The sequence below is a fragment of the Saimiri boliviensis genome, chromosome 21 (genome assembly GCF_048565385.1).
Source record: "Saimiri boliviensis isolate mSaiBol1 chromosome 21, mSaiBol1.pri, whole genome shotgun sequence".
In the NCBI taxonomy this organism is placed as follows: domain Eukaryota; kingdom Metazoa; phylum Chordata; class Mammalia; order Primates; family Cebidae; genus Saimiri; species Saimiri boliviensis.
The window spans coordinates 2,467,492-2,490,755 of record NC_133469.1 but is presented as its reverse complement, the minus strand read 5'-3'; the positions used below and the strand labels follow the sequence as shown (position 1 = coordinate 2,490,755).

The 23,264-nt window shown below is 48.9% G+C and overlaps 1 protein-coding gene across 8 annotated transcripts in view; it reads left to right on the top strand.

The window, feature by feature from the left end:
* The window catches only part of EFCAB6 (EF-hand calcium binding domain 6), a 274,102-nt gene that overhangs the window by 238,274 nt on the left and 12,564 nt on the right, over positions 1-23,264 (top strand). For all 8 annotated transcript variants that reach the window (XR_012515451.1, XM_074390943.1, XM_074390946.1 and 5 more), the window contains 2 exons: positions 5,081-5,308; positions 21,655-21,885. Coding sequence is in view for 7 of the 8 variants with exons in the window: in XM_074390943.1 (XP_074247044.1) it covers positions 5,081-5,308; positions 21,655-21,885 (459 nt within the window). In the remaining variant the exon portion in view is untranslated. The remainder of the gene's footprint in view (positions 1-5,080; positions 5,309-21,654; positions 21,886-23,264) is intronic.

The window sequence follows — 23,264 nt, the reverse complement described above, 5'->3', positions numbered from 1 at the left end:
TTGTTACAGAGCTATACATGTGCCATGGTGGTTTGCTGCATCTATCAACCCATCATCTGGGTTTTAAGGCCTGCATGCATTAGGTATTTGTCCTAATGCTCTCCCTCCCCTTGCCCCCGACCCCACAACAGGCCCCAATGCATGATGTTCCCCCCTCTGCGTTCATGTGTTCTCATTGTTCAACTCCCACTTATGAGTGAGAACATGAGGTGTTTCCTTTTCTGTTTCTGTGTTAGTTTGCTGAGAATGATGGCTTCCAGCTTCATCCATGTCCCTGCAAAGGACATGAACTCATCTTTTTATGGCTGCACAGTATTCCAGGGTATATATGCTCCACTTTTACTTTATCCAGTCTGTCATCGATGGACATATGGGTTGGTTCCAAGTCTTTGACATTGCAAATAGTGCTGCATTTAGCATACGTGTGCATGTGTCTTTATAGTAGAATGATATATAATCCTTTGGGTATATACCAAGTAATGGTATTGCTGGGTCAAATGGTATTTCTGGCTCTAGATCCTTGAGGAATCACTACATTGTCTTCCACAATGGTTGAACAAATTTACAATCCCACCAACAGTGTAAAAGTGTTCCTATTTCTCCATATCTTCTCCAGCATCTGTTTCCTGACTTTTTAATAATCGCCATCCAGCTGGCTCAGAGGTGGTACCTCATGGCGGTTTTGACTTGCATTTCTCTAGTGACCAGTGATGATGAGCCTTTTTGTTGGCCACACAAATGTCTTCTTTTGAGAAGTGTCTGTTCATATCCTTCACTCACTTTTTGATGGGGTTGTTTTTTTTTCTTATAAATTTGTTTAAGTTCCTGATAGATTCTGTATATTAGACCTTTGTCCGATGGGTAGATTGCAAAAATTTTCTCCCTTTCTGTAGGGTGCCTGTTCACTCTGATGAGAGTTTCTTTTGCTGTGCAGAAGTTCTTTGGTTTGATTACATCCCATTTGTCAATTTTGGCTTTTGTGGCAATTGCTTTTGGGGTATTAGTCATGAAGTCTTTGCCCATGTAGACAGCATTTGTTTATACAGGCATACCTCAAAGGCTTTGCTGATTTGGTTCCAGACCGTGACAAAGCAAATATCACAATAAAGCAAGTCAATCAATTTTTTGGTTTCTCGGTGCACATAAGAGTTATGTTTACACTACACTCTAGTCTGTTAAGTATGTAATAGCATTATGTCTAAAAAATTATATAGCTTAATAAAAATACTTCATTACTAAAATATGCTGATGAACTTCTGAGCCTTCAGCAAGTCATCTTCTTATAATCTTTTGCTGGTGGAGAGTCCCACTCAGTGTCAATGGCTGCTGAAGGCTGGGGTGGCGCTGATAATTCCTTAAAAAAAGACAATGAAGTTTGCCCCGTTGATTGACTCCTTTGTGAACGATTTCTCTGTGACATGCAGACACGGTATGAGCACATGCTGTTGGAAAAATGACGCTGATAGACTTGCTTGACACAGTTTGCTATAATCCTTCAATTTATAAAAAACACAGTATCTGCAAAGCACGATAAAGCAAAGTGAAAAAAAAATAGGTATGCCTCTGTAGGTCTTATACCTTTCATATGGCATTTATCCAGAGGTATTCAATAGCTTTGTCATTAATGTGAATGGGAATTTCTGTCACATCTCAATCCTGAACTGGTTATAGTGACCATAAAAGAATGGCATTGCTTTTTTGTATTTTTAGCTTGAATCCAGCCACTTTCCTAAATGCCATTGATATTTTTCTAACTGAACATTAATATCCACAAATAATGATACCAGTTTTGAGCATTTGCATGCTGATTTTATTTTCTTCTTATTTCAAAAGGTGGAACGTCTAAAATGTGAGTAGAAGAAGTGAAATCATGCTTATTTTGTTCCTGATTTTAATGCTTTAGTATTTCATCCATTTAGTATAATCTTTACAGATTTTTTATTAATATTCATGTTTACAGCGTTTATTTTATTTCTATATAGTTTATCCGTCTCATTCTGTTTCTATTGTGTATCACTTTGTCAAGAATAGCTGCTGAATTTTGTCAAATATCTCTGCTATCTGTTGACATATGCCTTTCACTAAAGTCAGGAATGGAAAGATTTGCTAATTCTTGCATCTTTATCCATGGAATAAACTCTAGTTGATCTTGGTGTGTCATTTTTAAATATGGTGCTAAATATTTCTAACATTTTATAATTTTTGCACGAATGGCCATACCTAGATTTATTTTTATTTTTTCTTTTGACATGTTTTCTTTATCGTATTTTGGTATTTGTATAATATACGGTAATAGGAATATGACTCCTTCTGTGTTCTGGAATATTTTGACTAATGTAAAAATTAAGTATTCCTTAAGTGTTCCTTGCAGCTTGCCTTTAAAATCATCTGGGCTTGACACCTTTTTAATGATAGATGGTAGATCTTTTAACAGCCTTTTTCATTTCTTTTGTGGTTACCTGTCTATTTAGGCTTTTCTAATACTTAAGTATTCGAAAATACTTTCTTTTCTAATTCAATTTAAATTTAGTTTTTATTTGCTAATTCAATTATATTGAATTTTGCTAGAAAACTGTTCAGTTTCCTCTGGAGTTTAAAGCATCCTAACCTAAGGTTGCACATAATACTTTGTTAGAATCCTTCCAAGACTCATCGTATTTCCAGTTAGTTTCATGATTTAATACTTTCAGAGAACACTCATCTCAGGTGAGCCCTTATTCCTCCTGGATAGGTGAGGAAACTGAGGGAAAAAATGGGTAAGCAGCTTATTGCAGGGGCACACAGCCAGGTAGAGGCAGAGTCTAGACTCATGGAGCCCCGTCCTCCTCAGGCCCTGAAGGTCTGAAACCATAAGGATGGAGCTATGGCTGTATGTCCAGGAGAGGTTCCTCTACCCTCTTAATGCCAACATCCCTTAGGGAAATGCTTGTGTATTTGGGTCTGGGAAGTGCATTTTCAAGTGTTGGAATTCTAAAAATACTCAAAACGCATCAGCAATTATCACTTTTATTTTCTAAAATAAAAAAGACGTTCATTTACTTTGCAAACAGCTCCAAATGAACATGTATAAAAACTCCATCAGCCTTTGCATGGTGGAAGATGTGGTGGGCTTCAGCTTGGGTGTACGTGTACAGATTCATATTTCTGAGGATACTCCCAGCAGCATCCTGTGTTTGGTACAATTTCATAAAGTAAGAAAGACTTTATACATTATGCAGGCTTTTCTGTCATAAAGGACGGTAACATCTAATATATATGTTACTCTGCAGTTGCCTTGAACATGACTGAGTTTTAGTAGTTGGGGGAGGGCCGGGCGCAGTGGCTCACGCCTCTAATCCCAGCACTTTGGGAGGCCAAGGCGGGTGGATCATGAGATCAGGAGATCGAGGCCATTCTGGCCATCATGATGAAAACTTGTCTCTATTAAAATATAAAAATTTAGCTGGGCATGGTGGCGGGCGCCTGTAGTTCCAGCTGCTCAGGAGGCAGAGAGGGGAGAATTGCTTGAACCTGGGAGGTGGAGGTTGCAGTGAGCCGAGATCATGCCACTGCACCCCAGCCTGGCAACAGAGCAAGACTCCATCTCAAAAAAAAAAAAAAGAAAGAAGAAAGAAAAATTGTAGTTGGGGGATGAGATGTGATACTCTGCAGAAGCCCTTAGCATGGCGCTGGAGTGCACGGTAGGAGCTGCTATCAAGGACCACAGCCATGGTGGGTTTTGACTTGGAGAAACCCAGTCATATATCTCAGAATACATCGGGTACAGGAAAGGCTTTCGTGTGTGGTCACCCGGAGAACCTCACCTGTCTCCGACGCCCACACCTGTCTTCTAGCCCTCCGCTTCCAGGTCAGCATACTCCAGAAGCTGCTCTGTGGATGCAGCAGCCACAGGCCTGGCTCTGGGAGCCTTTCTCTAATTGCAGCACGTAGATGCACATCAGAGCTGCTTCACAGGCCCCTGCCCACGTCCCCCCACCCCCCCAGGAGGCTCAAGGCTCAGCTGCCCACCAGCTTCCTCCCCGGGGTCCCAGTTCCCAAGTCTGATGTCAGCGTGGAGCCCGGTCTCCCCCAATGTGGAACCAGCCTCCCCATGCCTCCTCCCAACTGTCCCCAGGACAAGGCCCCTTGCGGTTGTCACCGTGCATCCGCAGTTGCTCACTGAGTAACTTCCCCTTGCTGACTCTTCCCTCCGACACGTGTGTCTCACACAGTGAGCATCTGCAGATGCTGAAGGTGGGGTGCAGTCGTCCACGGGCCCCTCCCAGCTTACCTGGCCACAGGCCCTCTTGCCAGCACGTCAGTAAAAGAACCCTTGTGCTGTCCCTCTCTCTCCACAGCCAATTCCTCCTCCTCCCGGGAAATCCCCAAGCCCTGGCTAGGGGCACATTCCTCCCCTGGACTCAGCACCACGGACAGTGTCATGAGGCCCTAAACCACACCCCAAACCCCAGACTTCCAATGCCCAAGGAGGGAGGCAGAGCGCTAAGCCAGGCCTGGGACCCACGTCCACTGTGGGGAGGTCACCCCTCGCAGGTGCCACCACACTTAATTGCCCAGAATTAAGTCCCCGTGGATCTCACAAAGTTTCCGACTTCAAGGAACATTTAGGTGCAGTATAATGGCACAACAGTCATCAAAACCCCCCTTTCAAATTTTAACTACTATGAGTACATCAACTAAATTGGTGTGGACCCCTGTTCATTCCCTGGCCTCTCAGGGAAGGCTCTCACTGTGTGTGTTCATCAAACCCAAAGACAGACTGAAGACGTGAATAGATGAGAGTAAAAGGTGTGCCCTCCCCAGAGCTGGGCTCTGTGCTGGCCGCCCAGCCTTCCAGGGGCACTGCTCTGCCCCGTGGGAAACTCACTTGACCCTTCATGGCTCAAAACCCAGGCTTCTGCTCAGCTGGGCCTGTCCCGGGGCTGGAGGACGCCTCAACCCACCTCCAGGGTGCAGCTGTCTTCTGGCTTCTCCTCCCACCTCCCTGGGCCTCCCTGGGACTTGCCCTGGGTGAGAAGCCCAGAGCAAAAGGTGGTTGATTATTTCTCAAACGGGTCAATTTTCATTCTGTTTTGTCCAGACAGCTGATGAGTGGGCTGAGAAAATGCCCAAAAGCTCGCCGCCTTCCTCTCCCAAGACCGTGGCCAACAGAGACCTCCTGGCTCGTCTCCACAAAGCAGTGACTTCCCATTACCATGCCATCGCCCAGGACTGTGAGAATTTTGACACCATGAAAACGAACACCATCTCCAGAGATGAGTTCAGGGCCATTTGCACTCGCCACGTCCAAATCCTGACGGACGAACAGGTAAGAAACGCATGTCAGTCCCCACCCTACTCGCCGTGGGCTGAGCATCAGCGTGGTCCCTGGTCGGTGTGCAGAGTTTAAGATTGTTCTCTGTTTTTAAAATACTTGTAGTTTTATTATTTTGTTTTTCAATCTTCCTGAGGATTCCCAGGAGCCTTCTGTTTATGTAACAACTATGAATTGCACCATTTTCATCAGGGTACAAATAATGTCACCGTTACTTTTAAAATCAAATTAAACTGAGCTTCGGCTCCCACGTTCCCTCTGCCTTCCCCGGACCATCCCAGAGCATTTCATGTCTTCCGCAAAAGGTCAATAATTGTGTTTTGTCTGCATAGTATATAGGGTTAGGTCCTATACAATTTTGTATGTTTGGATATATTATACAGCAAATAGAATCATAAAATGTGTGATGCCTGCACAGCTAAAATACGCTATAAATACTACATGTAATAAACACCTTGAGCTGGGTGCTTTGGCTCATGCCTATCATCTTAGTGCTTCGAGAGGCCAACACAGAAGGATTTCTTGAGCCCAAGAGTTGGAGGCTGCAGTGATGTGATTATACCACTGCATTTCAGCCTGGGTGACAAAGGGAGACATTGTCTCAAACAAACAAACAAAAATTTTGGGTGCTGCATCACTAATCGATCTCCACTATCATTGATCGGATAGAATTGGAGTCAGAGGTTCAAACACCAAAGTAAGGGAGATACCTCGGTGTGGTATGTGGTAATGTGGTCTGGGTCCGTCATGGGCAGCAACTCTTTGGGGCCGGTGCTGCGCAGGCAGTAGAAAGAATTTACCAAGACAGGTGTGGGTGAGGAAAGGCAGATGTACAAGAAAAAGCATGAAAAGACGTTGCAAGGGCACACTGGGCAAGTCAGCAGGATAAAAGCTGACTGCACAGAGACGAAGTTTCCTGGGGAATTTATAGGATGGTGCTTGTGCTGGGTGCCGAACGAGGCTTTGTGCAGTACTGAAGACACCAGGGTCCCAGTTAGCTACCTTGCATTTTCCTGTGAGCCGAGGGTCTGGTGATAGCTGGGTGCAGGAAGATGGTGAGTTATTTGTGCGGGAGGGCTCCGTGTTCTGGACCATGAAGAAAGGCGGACTTAGAGCTTACCTGCTTTTCTGTTTTGCTTTCCCCTGTTCCCACCAGCCTGACTCCTCTTCTTTAATTAGACTCCACATGGTCCAAAGAGGGAGGCCAGTCTGTCCTCATGCCTCAGGAGTCACAGACCCTGGCGGAAGGCTGGTGCTCCTCCTGCCACCTCAACCCCACCTCAACCTGCCTTCTCCTTGCCACTACCTGGTGTTGCTGCTGGCAGTGTGGGATGCTCTGGGCCACGATTCTAAGCATGCTGGGTACATGCCACCCCTGCCTCTCCACTGTGCACAGGCTGGACACAGGCTCTGCCTCTCTAAGACCCTCCTCCCTGTCAGAATCCCCAGAAGGACATGCTTCCCGTTCTCCTGCCCCAAGGACTGGGCTGAGCTCTTCTTTGGCTCAAAGGCTCTGACAGCCTGCTCCTGCTCCCCTGGACCTCTTTGGCCTTTCATGGCCTTCCAAGGCCAAGAGTACCTCCGAGGGGGATGGCATCCTGAGAGTCTGCCGTGCCACGGCAGCCGGGGGAAGGAAGAGAGCACCTGCCCAGCCTGCCTCCTGTCCATAGGAGAACAGAACCCCAGGTTGCTTTGTTCCTTACTGCCCTAAATGCCAAAGCAGTGTGGAGCACTGAGTGGGTGCTCAGTACGTGCTGGTGAACAGACAGCATCCAGACTCCCGTGCCCTCCACCGTCCTGAACAGCCAAGTAACACGGGGCACCACTTAGCCAGTTACAGAGGGAGATTTCCCTTCACCCAGAAAATACACGGCTACGAGCCCTCTCCAGTTCTCAAACGTGTCAATGTCCGATTCCCAGAGAAGAATTCAGGTTACAATGTAAGATCCCCAAATACAAAGCAGCTCCGCCTCCCTCCTTCCTCCTGGTTCTGCTCAGGCTCAGCCCAGGGAATTCCCTGCAGACCCTTCATGGAAACGTAATTCTTTTGCCTCCAAAATTGGGCCACTCCAACCTCTTGTCTCATTTTGTCAGAGTTGCAGGGTAGGGACTTGGAAGTCTTCATAGGGAAGGGTGATCATCGCAGTACCCCTGGTCCCACTCACAGCTCTGAACTCACTGCCTCATCCATGCATGCCTTAAACACTATCACCTTTCTTAGGCATTTTGGTGTGAGTACTTTTGCTAAGCAAAATTAAATGCTCTTTCCAAATGATCCTGCACCATTGCACATCAAAGCCGAGCAAGATCTGTATTTGCAAATACTTCTTAGCATAAATGAAAATAAGCCTTTGAAATTAATACAGTTGCATTTATTACTCTATAGGGCCAAGTCATCAAGGTTTTACTAATAAAGATTTTTTATTTCATCTAAATGGGTAAAATGTTACTCTAATTATAGATAGAAATTAATGGCATGCTGAGATATGTGGCATTCATCACAGAGAATTTGATTTTAATTGTCCACTAAGAAAACTTCACCATCCTCAGCACATCAAGCCCCTTCCCCAACAAAATTAAGTACTTATTTTTAAATGCAGTTTTCTAAAAATAAGCTGACATGTCTCTTACATGCAGCCAGCAAACATATAAAAAAAGCTCAACATCATTGAGCATTAGAGAAATGCAAATCAAAACCACAGTGAGAGACCATCTCACACCAGCCAGAATGGCTATGATTTAAAAGTCAAAAAAAAAAAAAAAAAAAAAAAACCATGCTGGTGAGGTTGCAGAGAAAAAGGAATGCTTCTACAGTGTTGGTAGAAGTTGGGAGTGTCAGTTAGTTTAAGCATTGTGGAAGACAGTGTGGAGATTTCTCAAGGACCTAGAGGCAGAAATACCATATGAGCAAGTAATCTCATTACTGGGTATTACCTCAGGGAATCTAAATCATTCTATTATAAAGATACATATACACCTGTGTACATTGCAGCCCTTTTCACAATAGCAAAGGCATTGGGAAAAAAAACTATGTGCCCATCAGTGATAGACTGGATAAAGAAAATGTGGTACAACTACGCCATGGAATACTATGCAGCCATGAAAAGGAATGAGATCATGTCCTTAGCAGAGACATGGATGGAGTGAGAAGCCATTATCCTCAGCAAACTAACATAGGACCAGAAAACCAAACACTGCGTGTTCTCACTTATAAGTGGGAGCAGAATGATGAGAACACACAAACACATGGGGGAACAATACACACTGGGGCCTGTCGAGGTCGGGGAGGAGGGAGACCATCAGGAAGAATAGCTAATGGGTGCCGGGCTTCATACCTCCGTGACGGGGTGATCTGCGCAGCAAACCGCCATGGCACACATTACCTATTAACAAACCTGCACATGTACCCTAGGAACTAAAATAAAAGTTAAATAAAAAAAAAAATAATAAGGCCGGGCACAGTGGCTTATACCTGTAATCCCAACACTTTGGGAGGCCGAGACACGCGGATCACAAGGTCAGAGGTTCGAGACCAGCCTGGCCAACATGGTGAAACCCCGTCTCTACTAAAAATGCAAAAAAATAGCCAGGCGTGGTGGTAGGCACCTGTAATCCCAGCTACTCGGGAGGCTGAGGCAAGAGAATCACTTGAACCCAGGAGGTGGAGGTCGCAGTGAGTCAAGACTGCGCCTGGGCAACAGAATGAGACTCCTTCTCAAAATAGATAGATAGATAGATAGATAGATAGATAGATAGATAGATAGATAGATAGTTGGATAGATAGACAGATAGACAGACAGACAGACAGACAGACAGACAGATAAAAAGCTGACATGTCTCCAATACAGACCTCATCATCAAGAACCTCAAATTCTGGCATGAATATTGGGTTGCTACAAAAGTAATTGCAGTTTTTGCCATTGAAAGTAATGCAATTGCCATTACTTTCAAAGGCAAAAAATGCAGTTATTTTTGCACCAATCTAATAACGTTGAGGGATGATTAACAAAGACTGCTATACTAGGGACAGATGCTCCTGGATGGGCTGATAGGCAGCTAAAGCCCAGAGGTCCATGTGTTTCCCCCTTGCACGAGTGACTTTGCCGGAGACCTTCTTGGTCAAAGGCGAGATTCCTGGTAAAGTGTAACCTGGGAGTCCTTTGTACTCTTAACATGTCTAGACCCTCGTGCCATTATCTGAAAGTGCTCACGGAAGGTGCCGGGGCGGTTCAACCGTATTAAATTACACTTAACTCCGTATTTCATGACTTGGTTTATCTACATTATAAAAACTTAATCTCCTACTTAAAAAAAAAAAAAATCTAACAGTCACGAACATAAAAGGGCAGCTTTCTTGACTTGCCAGGCTCTGTAAGTGGGGAAAGTGACCCGTCGTTTGAAACGTTTTGGTGCCATTAACCTTTCGGGAAAGGAGAGCAACTTTCAGAGCAGATGGGTGGGGACGGCTGGGTCCCTGGCTCTGCAGAAAGCACGTGATAAAAGGCTGTCGGTTGGAGCTGGGTCTCCTGCGGTGTTGCTTAAGACAATGGACCCACAGCAGGAGCCTCTTTTTGCAAAGCAATTTAGATCAGCCCACAGCGATTGTTTGAGGACTTTTAATATGCAAATATATTAGGGAAAGGAACTGCTAAACCTTTCTGAACTCTTTTTTTTTTTTTTTGAGAGGGAGTCTTGCTCTGTCTTGCAGGCAGGAGTGCAGTGGTGGCTCACTGCAACCTCCGCCTCCAGAGTTCAAGCAATTCTCCTGTCTCAGCCTCCCGAGTAGCTGGGACTGCAGGTGCCCACCACTATACCCAGCTAATTTTTGTATTTTTAGTAGAGACAGGGTTTCACCATATTGGTCAGGCTGGTCTTGAACACCTGACCTCAGGTGATCCACCCACCTCAGCCTCCCAGAGTGTTGAGATTACAAGCCTGAGCTGCTGTGCCCGGCCTTCTGAACATTTTACATGTGGTGTTTCTGAAACGGGTGCCCCTAGGAAGTGAGAATGATGCTTACAGAAAACAAAACAACCCTTCAGGCAGGCAGACTTCGGTGTCAGTCCTGCTTCTGCTCTGAGCCAGCTGTGTGACCCTGGAGGAGTTGCCCAGCCTCTCTGAGCCTGTGTCCTCCTCTGTGAGATGGGGATGCATGGCCCTCCCCCACCTCAGCTTGCTGCTGCCTCTGCCAACCCCTGCCCCTGTACCTCTCAACACCTGCTCCTCCATCCTGACGCCATGCAGAGGGAAGCCCTTCCTGACCACACCCCCATGTCACCCCTCACACCCCCTCCTTGGCCCCCTGACCTTGAGTGTGCATTGTCCAGCCAAGCCCCCAATGATACTCGCGCATGTTCTGAGGCACATAGCCATCTGTCTTGATTACTTAGAGAGCGCACAAAGGCAGCGTGCACCCAGGTTTGAGGGGCCCACAGCGACAGGGTCGTGATGCTGCGCCCTGGGGCACCTCGCGGGGGGTCCCTGCTTCCCTGCCTCCTTTGAGTTCACAGCCTGGGAGGAGGAGACACACCAAATGCCAGGTGGGCATTACTGAGGTCATGACATGCTCCTCCCTGCTTTGATGGGGCGTCAGGTAGACTCAGAGGGCACAGCAGGCAGAAGGGTAGGGTTGGTTTCCCTGAGGACAGGGTGTTGGTTTTGTGGGAGTTGCCTCTTACGAAGAGACAGGAGGCTGGGTGCAGCGGCTCACACCTGCAATCCCAGCACTTTGGGAGGCCGAGGCAGGTAGATCACGAAGTCAGGAGATCAAGACCATCCTGGCCAACATGGTGAAACCCCGTCTCTACTAAAAAATAATAATAATAATAATAATATAAAAATTAGCCAGGTACGATGGCGGGCACCTGTAGTCCCAGCTGCTGGGAGGCTGAGGCAGGAGAATCACTTGAACCCAGGAGGCGGAGGTTGCAGTGAGCCGAGATCGTGCCACTGCACTCCAGCCTGACGACAGAGTGAGACTCCAACTCAGAGAGAGGGAGGGAGGGAGAGAGAGAGAGAGAGAGAGAGAGAGAGGAGAAGGCCAGGCTCGGTGGCTCACACCTATAATCCCAGCACTTTGGGAGGCCAAGGCAGGCGGATCATGAGGTCAGGAGATCGAGACCATCCAGGCTAACATGGTGAAACCCCATCTCTACTAAAACACAAGAAATTAGCCGGGCGTGGTGGCAGGCACCTGTAGTCCCAACTACTCTGGAGACTGAGGCAGGGGAATTGCTTGAACCAGGAGGCAGAAGTTGCAGTGAGCCAAAATCGTGCCACTGCACTCCAGCCTGGCCCAGAGCAAGACTGTCTCAAAAAAGAGAGAGAGAGACAGGAGAGAGCAGCAAAGGCAGAGGCAGCAGGGCAGCAGGAGCTATGTGCATGCTGGTTCGAGCTGCTGCCAGCCGCAGACCGGCAAACCTTTTCCTTTTTGAGCAGAGATATTCAGACAGGGAACAAAATACTGAAATGCCTGGTGTGCTTAGGGTGATAAATGCTGCAGGAGAGAGAAGCCAGGAAAGCGGGGTGGGATAGCAAGCTGGGGAGGGGTGCGCTTGGGAGTAGGGTAGTCAGGGAAGACGCCCTGAGAAGGTGGCAGGCAGGGGTTAGAGACCTGGTGGCCAGGAAGGGGGAAGCCGGGAGCAGAGGTTCCTGGGCAGAAGGATGATACATGGCCGGGCGACATAGGAGGCTAAGGAACAAGAAGCTAGGGCCGTGGAGGGGGCGGGCAGCGTGGGCTGGGGTCCGAGCGGGGAACTGGACCAGGTCGGCCGTGCGCCCGAGGCAGGAGCTTTCCTTTTATTCACCATGATAAGAGGGGCCCAGGGCCCTGAGTCTAAGGGCTGTCTGTCGGGGCAATTGACCTCAGCTTTAAACAGCATCACTCTGGCTGCTATGTGGACCGTAGCATGGTGTGGGAAGAGGGCAGAGCGGGCAGGGAGAGCAGACCCTGGGGGTGATCCCAGGGCAAGGAAGGTGATCGGAAGAGCTGGGATCACGAGTGTCCCGGAGTTGGAGCCCACAGAATGTGCTCGTGGTGTGGGGTGTGCAAGAGAAAAGGGGAGCAAAGATAAGACACCGGACGGAGAGGAGGCGGGGTGCTGTGGGAGAAGTGCGGGTGGGATTGGCGCCGTGCCTGACGGGCCGAGAGCCCCACAGCTGGGTGCGCGAGGGAAGACGGGGAGCCGGAGGTGGGTGGTGGCCAGGGTTGGAGCCTAGAGGAGAAGCCCGGGACGTCCCATGCCTGGAGAGTGGCCAGAGGGCAGGGGTGCAGCTGGGAGAGGGCTGAGTTCCGGGTCTTCCTGGTGTTGGAAAGCCAGGGAGGTGGGGAGAAACCAGGAAAAGCCACTGAGCACCCACTGATCCTGTGGGAGGAAGCCTGGAGTCATCCGAGGCTGGGCTCCTTTGTCACTGCGTCTGTGTGTCCTTTGATGGAAGAGGAAAAAACACGAGTTGAATTGGTGCGACCAAATGTGTCCGTCTTTTTATTACCAGTGTCCACCTGATGCTCTGGTTAAGAGAGCCTTACCTATTCCAAGGTATCAAAAATATTAACCTGGCCAGACGCGCTGGCTCACGCCTGTCATCCCAGCACTCTGGGAGGCCGAGGCGGGCGGATCACCTGAGCTCAGGAGTTCGAGACCAGTCTGGCCAACATGGTGAAACTCTGTCTCTACTAAAAACACAAAAATTGGCCAGGGAGGCTGGTGCGCACCTGTAATCCCGCTACTTGGGAGGCTGAGGCAGGAGAATGGCTTGAACCTGGTAGGCAGAGGTTGCAGTGAGCTGAGATCACACCACTGCACTCCAGCCTGGGCAACAGAGCGAAAGTCCATCTCAAAAAAAAAAAAAAAGAACCTCTGTTCTCTGCTACAGGTTTTTCAGTTTTCACTTTATGTTTTAATACACCTGGGATACATTTTCCTTTTCCTTTTCTGTCAAATGAAAATGGAATCTGTCCATTCTCGCCAACTTTTCCATTCTGTCAGCATGACATTATTAACAGTATCCTCTTACCTTTTTAATCCCTGCTGGATCTATACTTATACCTTATTTTTCTTTTCTAATATTATTTTTCTCCTGGCTGAATCTTGCCAGAATTTGCCTGTTTTGTTCGGCTTTTCAAATTATCAGCATTCGGTTCAGTTGATATTAACTTTCTGTTAATCTCTGCTCTTATTTTTATTATTCCTTCTGCTTTCGTTTAAGTTAGACAAAGCTTTCTGATTTCAGCTGTTCTTCTTTTCCTAATGAGCATTGAAAAGTATATATTTCCTTCTGATTACCACTTCAGCTGCATCCAAGTTTTGATATGTAGTTTTAAAATTATAATTCAGTTCTCCGTAGTTATTTCCATTTTGAGTCCTTCTTTGATCCATAAAACATTTAGAAGTGCTCTCTTTTGTTTCCAAATAAATGGATTTTTGAAGTTATTAATTTACCAATTAACTCCATTTTAATCAGAGAATATAATCTGAATGACATCAGTTCTTGGAAATATCTTGAGATCTGATGTGTGGTCGTTTTTTTTTTTTTTTTTTCTTTTTGTCTGAAACAAAGTCTTGCTCCATCACCAGGTGCCAGGCTGGAGTGCAGTGGTGTGATCTCGCCTCACTGCAACCTCCACCTCCTGGGTTCAAGCGATTCTCCTGTCTCAGCCTCCCGACTAGCTGGGACTACAGGTGCACACCACCACGCCCAGCTGATTTTTGTATTTTTAGTAGAGACGGGGTTTCACCATGGTGGCCAAGCTGGTCTGCAACTCCTGACTTCAAGTGATCCGCCTGCCTCAGCCTCCCAAAGTGCTGGGATTACAGGTGTGAGCCACCATGCCTGGCCTTGAATTGACCCTTTAATCAGTATAAAATAGCCCTCTTTATGCCTGGAAAGTAGTTTGTGGCTTAAAGTCTATTTTATGTGATATTAGCCCAGCTTTTGTAAATTTAATACTTGCTTGGTGTATCTATTTCCAATTTAAAAAAAAAAAATCTTTGTCCCTTTTGTGACTTACGTTTTATATGCGTATAATACAAATGGGAACAATCTCAGCTCACTGAAACCTCCGCCTCCCGGCTCAAACGATTCTCCCGCCTCAGCCTACAGAGTAGCTGATATGGAGAAGCAGCACCTGTATTTTTATAGAGACGGGGTTTCACCATGTTGGCCATCACCTCAAGTGATTGGCCTGCCTCAGCCTAAGCCCAAAGTGCTGGGATTATAGACATGAGCCACCTCGACTGGCTGGATTTTTAAAAAATACAATCTAATAATCTCATGTTATTTCTATGGATGTTTGATCCATTTACGTTGACTGTAACCACTGATATGTAGGAGTTTTATTTCTGTCATGCTTTCCATTTAGTGCTTATCTCTTTTATATTGTTTTTAAAATCCTAGTATCTCATTTTGGATTATGGCTTTTATTTGTTGTTTGTTTTATGACCCAGGCCTGAGTGCAGTGGCATGATCACAGCTCACTGCAGCCTCAACTTCTCGGGCTCAAACTATCCTCCCACCTCAGCCTCCCGAGTAGCTGGGACTGTAGGTGCACGCCACCACCCTCAGCTTATTTTTGTGGTTTATGTGGTTTTTTTTGTTTTGTTTTGTTTTTGTAGAGCCTGGGTTTTGCGGTCTTGGCCAGGCTGGTCTCAAACTCCTGAGCTCAAGTGATTCACCTACCTCGGCCTCCCAAAGTGCTGGGATTACAGTCATGAGCCCCTACACCCGGCCAGACTGAGGTTTTTAAAATTCCTTTTTCCAACTGCTGTTTTGCAAATTATATATTTATTTCTATTCTTTTAATCAATAGTGGTTATTGCCCTTGAGATGGTGTCATATGTCACAAAGCGAAGTCCGAAGTTCAGCCTTTTCACTGTTCCCGCCTGTGGATCGGCTTTCGAGGTTTTGCCCAGCTGCCTTGAGGGTCAGCAGCTTCCCGGCCTCAGGGGTTTCCTGTGCTTCTCAAGAGCTCCGGACACAGGATATTGAGTTGCCATAACTCTGGTTTTCCCCTAGGTTTCATTTCATTATTATTTGTCGTTTTAGATCTAGGTTGTGTTTTCTACGTAGATTAATCATTAGACTGTTTTATACAGGGAGGGTTTATCTGGTGTTGGCTTCTTCACTCTTCATACCTTAGACCTTTCTTCTGAGATCGTTTTCTTTCTCTGGGAAGTATTTCCTTTAGCTGTGCTCTTAAACTTGCTCCATTTTTATCTGAAAATATCTCTTTTTGACCACATATTTGAAAGGTAACTTTTCTGGGTCTATTATTTTATTTTATTTTATTTATTTTTTGAGATGGAGTCTCGCTCTGCCACCCACAGTGGAGTGCAATGGTGTGATCTCGGCTCACCGCAACCTCTGCCTCCTGGGTTCTAGTGATTCTCCTGCCTCAGCCTCCCAAGTAGCTGGGATTACAGGCGTGCACTACCACGCCTGGCTAATTTTCTTGTATTTTTAGTAGAGATGTTGGCCAAGCTGGTCTCGAACTCCTGACCTCAGGTTATCTGCCCACCTCGGCCTCCCAAAGTGCTGGGATTACAGGTGTGAGCCACCACGCCTGGCCTTTATTTGACTATATTTTCGAAAGGTAGCTTTTCTGCATAGATAATTTTACATTGACAGTGATTTCCTCTCAATTCTTGAAAGATATAATTCCACCATCTTCTGGCTCCCACTGATAACTGCTTTTAAGGTCGCATCTTTGTGTTCTGCCAAACACATCTACTGAATCTGAAACCGTGTGGGTGGGGCCCACCAAACCACGTGTTCGCAAACCCTCCACGTGGCTCTGGCGTGCTTAGGTTTGACTCTGTCTCCAAGTTCTTTAGCTCTCTGCTCAACTGTGTCTCATCTGTTGCTTAATCTATACGTTGTAAGTTTTAACATTTTTCAATGACTTTATTTTACATTTCAAGGAATTCTATGTGTCTGTAAATGAAAGAAATCTGACTTGTCAGTTCTGATATTATCCTCCTCCTTGCTGATTTTTAATACCAGCGTTTCTTCCTTTAGCTATTTTATACCTTGCTTTTCATTCTTTTTAATACACACGTCTACTTCTTTAACTATTTTACGTATAATCCTGTTATATTCTTTAGCTAATAATTCCAGAATCTGAAGCCTAAATCTGTCTGAGCTTGTTCTTGCCAACTCCTGTTTATGTGAGTTGCCTCTTCATGTGTTTAGTGATTTTTACTTCATAAAGAGCTTACATTTGGCTGAATTGAGTCTGGGGGAATCCCGAGGGGCCTGGACTGAGGATGGTTTTCTATGCAGATGATTAGTCTTTGCTTCTTCCAAGTGCCAAGGATGCCGCCAGCCCGACAGTGCCTTGGCTTCTCCACCTTGGGACTCCATGATGGAGAAAGCAAAGTGGTTTCCTAGACTCCAGGCCGTGAGCTCCCTGTCTCTGCCCAGCCTGGAGCTCAGAGCCATGCGGGTTTTCCTCACCCAGCCTTGCATTGAAGGCTGATTACGCCAGGATCTCCAGGCTTGTGCCTCAGTCTCCCAACCCCTGAGCACCATCAATCCCCAAAACCTTGGCCTCCCAGGATTAGCTTTTGTGAGCTGGCTTTCAGGTTTTTCTTCACCTGTCTTTGGGGTTAGCAGCTTTCCTGGCCCTTAATGATTTGCTGTACTTCCTTGTGAACTCTGCAATGAATTTAAAAGTATGTTTTTAAAAATACGTATCCATCAACTGGGTGTTTTGTGAATGGAGCCTTGTTAGAATATCTAGGCTGCCATAGTGCCTAGGGTCTCTTTAAACCATAAACTACTTAGAAGTGAGATTTTTGCTTCCAGACATAGGATATTGTATGATCAGTTTCTGTTTGTATTGTACGGTGGCCAGAAAGCATGCAATGTGGCCACTGAAAAAGACGCCACTGAAGCAGACGTGACCATGTCTGTTTTCATGTCTGAATTCAGACATGATCTGAATATCTTTCTGATCCGATTTATCTGGAGACTTTTGTTTGTTTGCTTCTTTATGTACTGTTTAGCGTTCTCAGTTACAGGTTATAGGATTTACCCAGGCAAGTTCAAGCAGAAAGAGTTTTTTTGAAGGATATTAGGATCTTACGGAAGCTCTGGAAGGGCTAGAGAACCAGGGAGGATGTCCCCACACCCAAAAATGTGGCAGCCAAGAGAAACCCAACCCCACCAGGAGGGTCTCCCAGAAGAAACCCACTGCCACTGCCTCCCAGCAGAACTCAGGCCCTGTGGTGCCAAGAGGCTGCGACTCAAAGCTCTTCCGCCAGGCAGACCAGAAGAGCTGATCACCACCGGGCTCATTCCTTCTTTCCACCTCTGCGACAGAGGAAAACGGACACAGGAGCTTTCAGCTGCCCAGCCTCTGTAGTTCAAGAAGGCAGACTAGATAGGAGCGTGTCCGGAGCACAAGGAAGGTGGCCGGAACCGCAGCTGAGACCTCCTCCTGTAGCTATGGGGCGGGGGCACAGATGCAGTCAGTTTGATGTCATGTGTGTTTTCTCTGTGAAATACGGGGAAAGATTATCAGCTGAGAGCGAGAGGACCATAGTGGATCTTTAAGAAGAGGAAGTGGCACGGGGGGGGGGGGCTGCCGCAGGGGAGGGACATTGACGGGGGAAGGGTTGTGGGCATGTCTGGCAGTTAGTGCAGGAGCTTTGCCAGTAAGCTCAGGGGAAGGCTGGGGAGGGAGGAGTGAGAGTGAGGGCGTGGCTGTGTGGGGTCCGAGCTTCATTCAGGAGCGAGCGGAGGGCTGAGGTGCAGGATAGGGTAAAAGTGGTGGGTGGATACATAGCTGGTCTCCAGGGGAAGGGGCGAAGACACAGAGGTGAAGGTTGGAGAGAGAAATGTCTAGAACTAGGAGATGCCAGAAGGGAGATCTCTGGGCTCTGTGCAGGATGGACCACCACAGGGTCTTCTCAGCATTCCTGCGCCACCCTGGGCTCACATCAGTGCCCGAGAGGGGTCCCTTTCCCTCTCTTGCTGCCTTGGCTGGTGCTGGGGTGGGGCATCCTGTGCCTCTGGGCCTTGGGTGGAACCTTCCCACTGCCCGGGTCCCATCGAGCCCCTCCAGGGCAGCCCACTCTGCCTCCTGTTTCCACGGCTATTGGGCCCATCCCCTCAGACCTCTGCTTTGTAGAGGAGCAGACCCTGAGCGCTAGAGGTCTCTGCCCATTCTGCAGGGATGCTGGTCTTTCCCCTCCCGCAGAGCCTGGGCTGGGTTCCCAGTGGAAGAAGGATGGGTTCCTACCCCCGTTCAAGAGGCAGAGGGTTTAGTGGGTTTCCCCAGCGGCATAAGGCTTCTGCCTCCTATAGGGGGTTCTGGAGAAGTGGCCCCACACACACTGTGTCACCTCAGGCTTGCAGGACGCAGAGCACCAGTGGGGCGTGAGGAGGAGGGCTGGGGGCAGGTGTGAGCTGCCCTCGTCCCCGGGTCCCCCAGCTGTCCTAGACTGGCACATCGGTCTGCACGTGGCCTGCAGAATTTTCCCAAGATGAACCGACTTCTTCCCACCCTTGTCGGCGATTGCCACCACTTCTTCCCACACTTCGCCGGGGGAGAGCTGGTGGCCAGTCTGGCTCTCCTTGGAGCCTGGGGCTCTGGAATTCCGTCCCTCACTTGGCTCCCTGTGACTCCGGCTCATGGGCGCAGGGGACGTACTGCCTCTGCGGGTGGCCTGGCTGGTCCCTGTTGAAGGCAGTGGCCCTGTCTCGGGACCCATGGCAGTGTCTCTCTGTGTTCAGCGGGTGGTTCATGGAGACGGGACGATTCAGCACACACAGACCTCACCACGCTGATGCCAGACTCACTTGCTTTCGAAGCCCAGCGGCGTCTATACCCACGTCTCACGTCAAGCCCACTGGCGGGCAGTTTTCAGAATCCAGTCTCCCCAGAGTCTGCCCAGCCTCACAGTGCCCGCCAGCCCCCATCCTGGTGCCGCTGGCCCATTGGTGTTCTAGGTGCCTCCGTGGAGACTGGAGGTCAAGTGCCGGCCGGGGCTATTTCCTCTGGTGATACCTCCCCCACCCTCCTGTTCTGCAGCCCTTCGGTTAAAGCAGAATAAAAAAAGGAATTCCGATGGTCCCTCAGGGCCTCCTTTGCACCACTGAATTTTTTCTTTTTTTCTTTTGTTTGGAGATGGAGTCACCCCCTGTCACCCAGGCTGGAGTGCAGTGGCACGACCTTGGCTCACTGATCCCTCCACCTCCTGGGTTTACACTGTTCTCCTGCCGCAGCCTCCTGAGTATCTGGGCTTACAGGCTCCCACCACCACGCCCAGCTAATTTTTGTATTTTTAGTAGAGATGGGGTTTCACCATGTTGGTCAGTCTGGTCTCCAACTCCTGACCTCAGGCGATCTGCCCGCCTCGGCCTCCCAAAGTGCTGGGATGACAGGCGTGAGCCGTCGCACCTGGCCTGCACCCCAGACTTTGTTTAAGGAGGTGGCCCGCCCGGCCACCCTGTTAGAGGAGGAGGTCCTTATGTTGTCCTCGGGAGCCCCGGGATCGTCTCCCACCAAGTTTCATTTTCACAGCACCCGTCACTGACCTCCCTGGGTGCTTATCCTTCACGGCACGATCTTCCTCCTCCTCAGCTCCGGGTCCAGCTCGGACAGGAGGGCGAGAGCTGCCGGGTCTTCCCCTACGGAGCCCGTCCTCTTCTGCTCCGTGAGAGGGCCCCAGGAGGAGGGGTCAGACAGGGTTCCACGCCTTCCATCACCCTCACCTTGAAACGGCCACCCCCCGGGTCCGACCATGTGAGCGTCTGAGGAACGTCAGCCAGTGAGCAAACATGTATTGAGCACCTGCTGCGTGCCTGCCCCTTTGCCTGATGTTTGACACTTTAAGCTGATTTTCAGAGGACCCTGCAGGGAGCTTCCAGGCCAGGGGGGAGAGGTCACCTGCAGAGGTGATTTCGGCACCACGTGGGAAAGTGTCAGTGGGGGCTGTCTGCCCAGTGGTTTTGGCCAACGGTCCTGGAGGTCACAGAGGTGGCAGAGCTGATTCCCGTCTGGCGGGTTTGCACTTGGTGCCAGTGAGGTCTGAGACGCCACGGTCACATCCTCAAGGTCCCCTCACTTCTCCACAGAATAGTTTTTCCTCATTGGTCAGCATGCAATCCGCATAAATCTACACGTATAGTAAAATGACCTCAGACCGCACCCGCACTCCACCCATGCCCACCTCCTGGTTCTGGTGTTTTCAAATACGAGCATTGGGAGAAACTGCAGAAAGAGTGTAGGGACCTCGCCGTACTGTTCTTGTCACCTCCTGCAAATAGATAATTATTTCTAAATAAAAAGTAAAAAGACAAATTGAGAATCTTGTCCCAAACTAAAGCTCTTAGCCTTTGCCTTTGCACCCCCATCCCACTCCTGCACCCCTGCTTCTTCCCGGAGAATTCAGATCACGCCTGAGACGGTCACTTCCAATTTGCTTTGGAAAACCCCAGTGGAGACCCAGAAGCAACTCGGGTTTCTGGCAGAGCCCAGGCTTCCAGGAGAAAGCACAGGACGGGAGGCAGGGACCGGGCTGAGCCTCCCCTGGCCTTGCTGGAGGCTGTCTCTCCATCAGCTGTGCTGGAGCCTGGGGCTCCCTCAGGCTTTTGGGGCTGTACAAAAATCAGATTGGAAGGAGTTAGCTGCCTTCTCGGCTCCGTAAAAGGCCTCCAGTCACCAGCAGTGGCTTGTTTAGGATGCATTGAGTCATTTTGTTCTATCTGCCTGGCGTGTGGTTTTGATATAGTCTGTGGCATCAGACAGCAAAACTACAAAGCCATAAACCGCTCCCTGGTTTTCCAAGGGCCTCCCTTTTCATCTTGTGAGAAGACATTTTTTGCCCTTGGGGTGAAATAAATCGTGGATGCAAATACAGAAGAGGCTGAGGGCGGCATCACCTGGTGAGCTGTTCGCAGAACTCAGGTGTGCCTGGAAGGGTGAGAAACGAGTCTGACTGGGCTTTCCTGGGACGAAGGTGGGTGGGGGCTCTGATCTGCGTTTTCTCCCAAATGTTCAAATACCCTGCAGCGCAGGCACTGTGACTAATCACAAGATTTAATGGCCTTAAAGTGCTCACTGAGGGCCCAATTCAATTAAAAAATGTCCTGCCGAAGCCATGAATAACCCTCTTGTCTTTGCTTTTCCAGTCTTCCGGAGGCCTCCGCCAAGCGAAGCCAAATGGGCGTTTTATTTTTTTAAATTTTTTTCTTGACGTGGGCCCCAGACCCCCACCAGTCACATGAGCGCTCACCTCCCTCGAGACCACCCCCCCCCACTTCTCGCCGGCACAGGTGCCACGCTGCCTGTGTTTGCACTGGCACCTGGGAAATGACTTCTGCTCCTTCTCCAGTTTGACAGACTCTGGAACGAGATGCCAGTCAATGCCAAGGGGAGGCTGAAATGCCCGGACTTCCTGAGCAGGTTCAGTTCTGAGACACCAGCCACACCGATGGCCTCGGGCGACTCGGTCGCAGCCCAGGGAGGGAGCAGCGTCCCTGACGTCTCGGAAAGCACCAGATCTGCCCTCTCATCGCCCACTCGGGAGCTGAGACCAGAGTCAAAGTCTCGGAGTCACCCCTGTGTGAGTTCTCCATTCTTCCAAGTGTCCCAGGCCACCTCACGCCACATCCACAAAGACCACTGGAATGGGGACTGGTGTGGCCCAGGGTTTGGTGGCTGAGAAGCCGGGTGAGCCTGGGGTGGCCACAGGCAAGGAGCCCACTGGGGCGGGTCCTTAGCACCCATTCCTGGGGAGGGGAAGATGGGGGGATGGGAACGGCGGAGGAGTGGGATGGAAAGGAGGCATGAGCAGGTGCAAGGTGGGAAAGGGGGCAGGGGGCACCGGCGCGGGGCGATGGTACTCCCGGCACCTCTGTGCGGAAAGCAAGGCCCTGTGGTCAGCTGTGGGCTGCAGTCCCTTGAGGCAAGTTGTACCCATTTTCCAGCTGAACACAGTGAGGCTCTAAGAGGCTTTCTCACGTGATCTTGGTTCCTCAGATGTGGAGCAAGCTGATTTTGAGCCCAGGCCTGTCAAACTGCACAGCCTGGAGCCCTGGCTGAGCCACCCCAGGTTTGGGAGGGAGGAAGGTGCCCAGGCTTTCTTTTCTTGTCTGCAGAAAGGGATGGCAACGTCACCAGGACAGGGTGGTTGAGAGAATGCCACGCCATGCACATAAGGCCACCATCACCGTGCATGACCTTGGCTACTCCATTTTCATTAACTCCATACAAGTTTACTGCATACCTACTGTGTGCTGGGTATTTTCTACAGCTGAGAATGAACTAAGGTTCCTGCTCTTGTAGAGCTTATGTTGTTTCAGGGGATGACGGGCAAGAAAGGAGTAAGCATAAGTATTTCTTATGTTAAAATGCAGTAAGTAGATCAGAAGGAAGAGGGGTCAGGAGCACCCCTAAGATGCCTGTGTCCTAACCCTCAGAAGCTGTGACTATGTTGTCTCACAAGGCAGGGGAAATTAAGGTTGCAAACAGAACCGAAGTTGCTAATCAGCTGGCCTTGGGGAGAGTATCCTGGAGTACACAGGTGGGCTCAGAGTAATCACGTGCGTCTTTAACCGGGAATCCTGAGGCAGAAGGCTCAGGGCTAGAGAGACGCCTTCTGACGCTCACGCTGATCGCTAATGCGATGCACCTAATGCTGCTGGCTTTGGCGAGAGGAAGGGGCCGCAAGCAAAGCAGCGTGGGAAGCCTCTGGAAACTGAAAAGGCAAGAAAATGGCTTCTCCCCTCGAGCCTCTGATACCTTGATTTTAGCTCAGTGAGCCCCAGTTCAGACTTCTGACGTCTAGAACTGTCACATAATAAACCGGTGTTGTTTTAAACCACTAAATTCATGGAAATCTGTTATAGGAGCAGTAGGAGACCGAGGGCTGGAGGCATTCATTCGAGGGGCATGGAGACTTTGCGTGTTTTTAAGCAGCAAAGCGACGTAGTCTGAGGGACT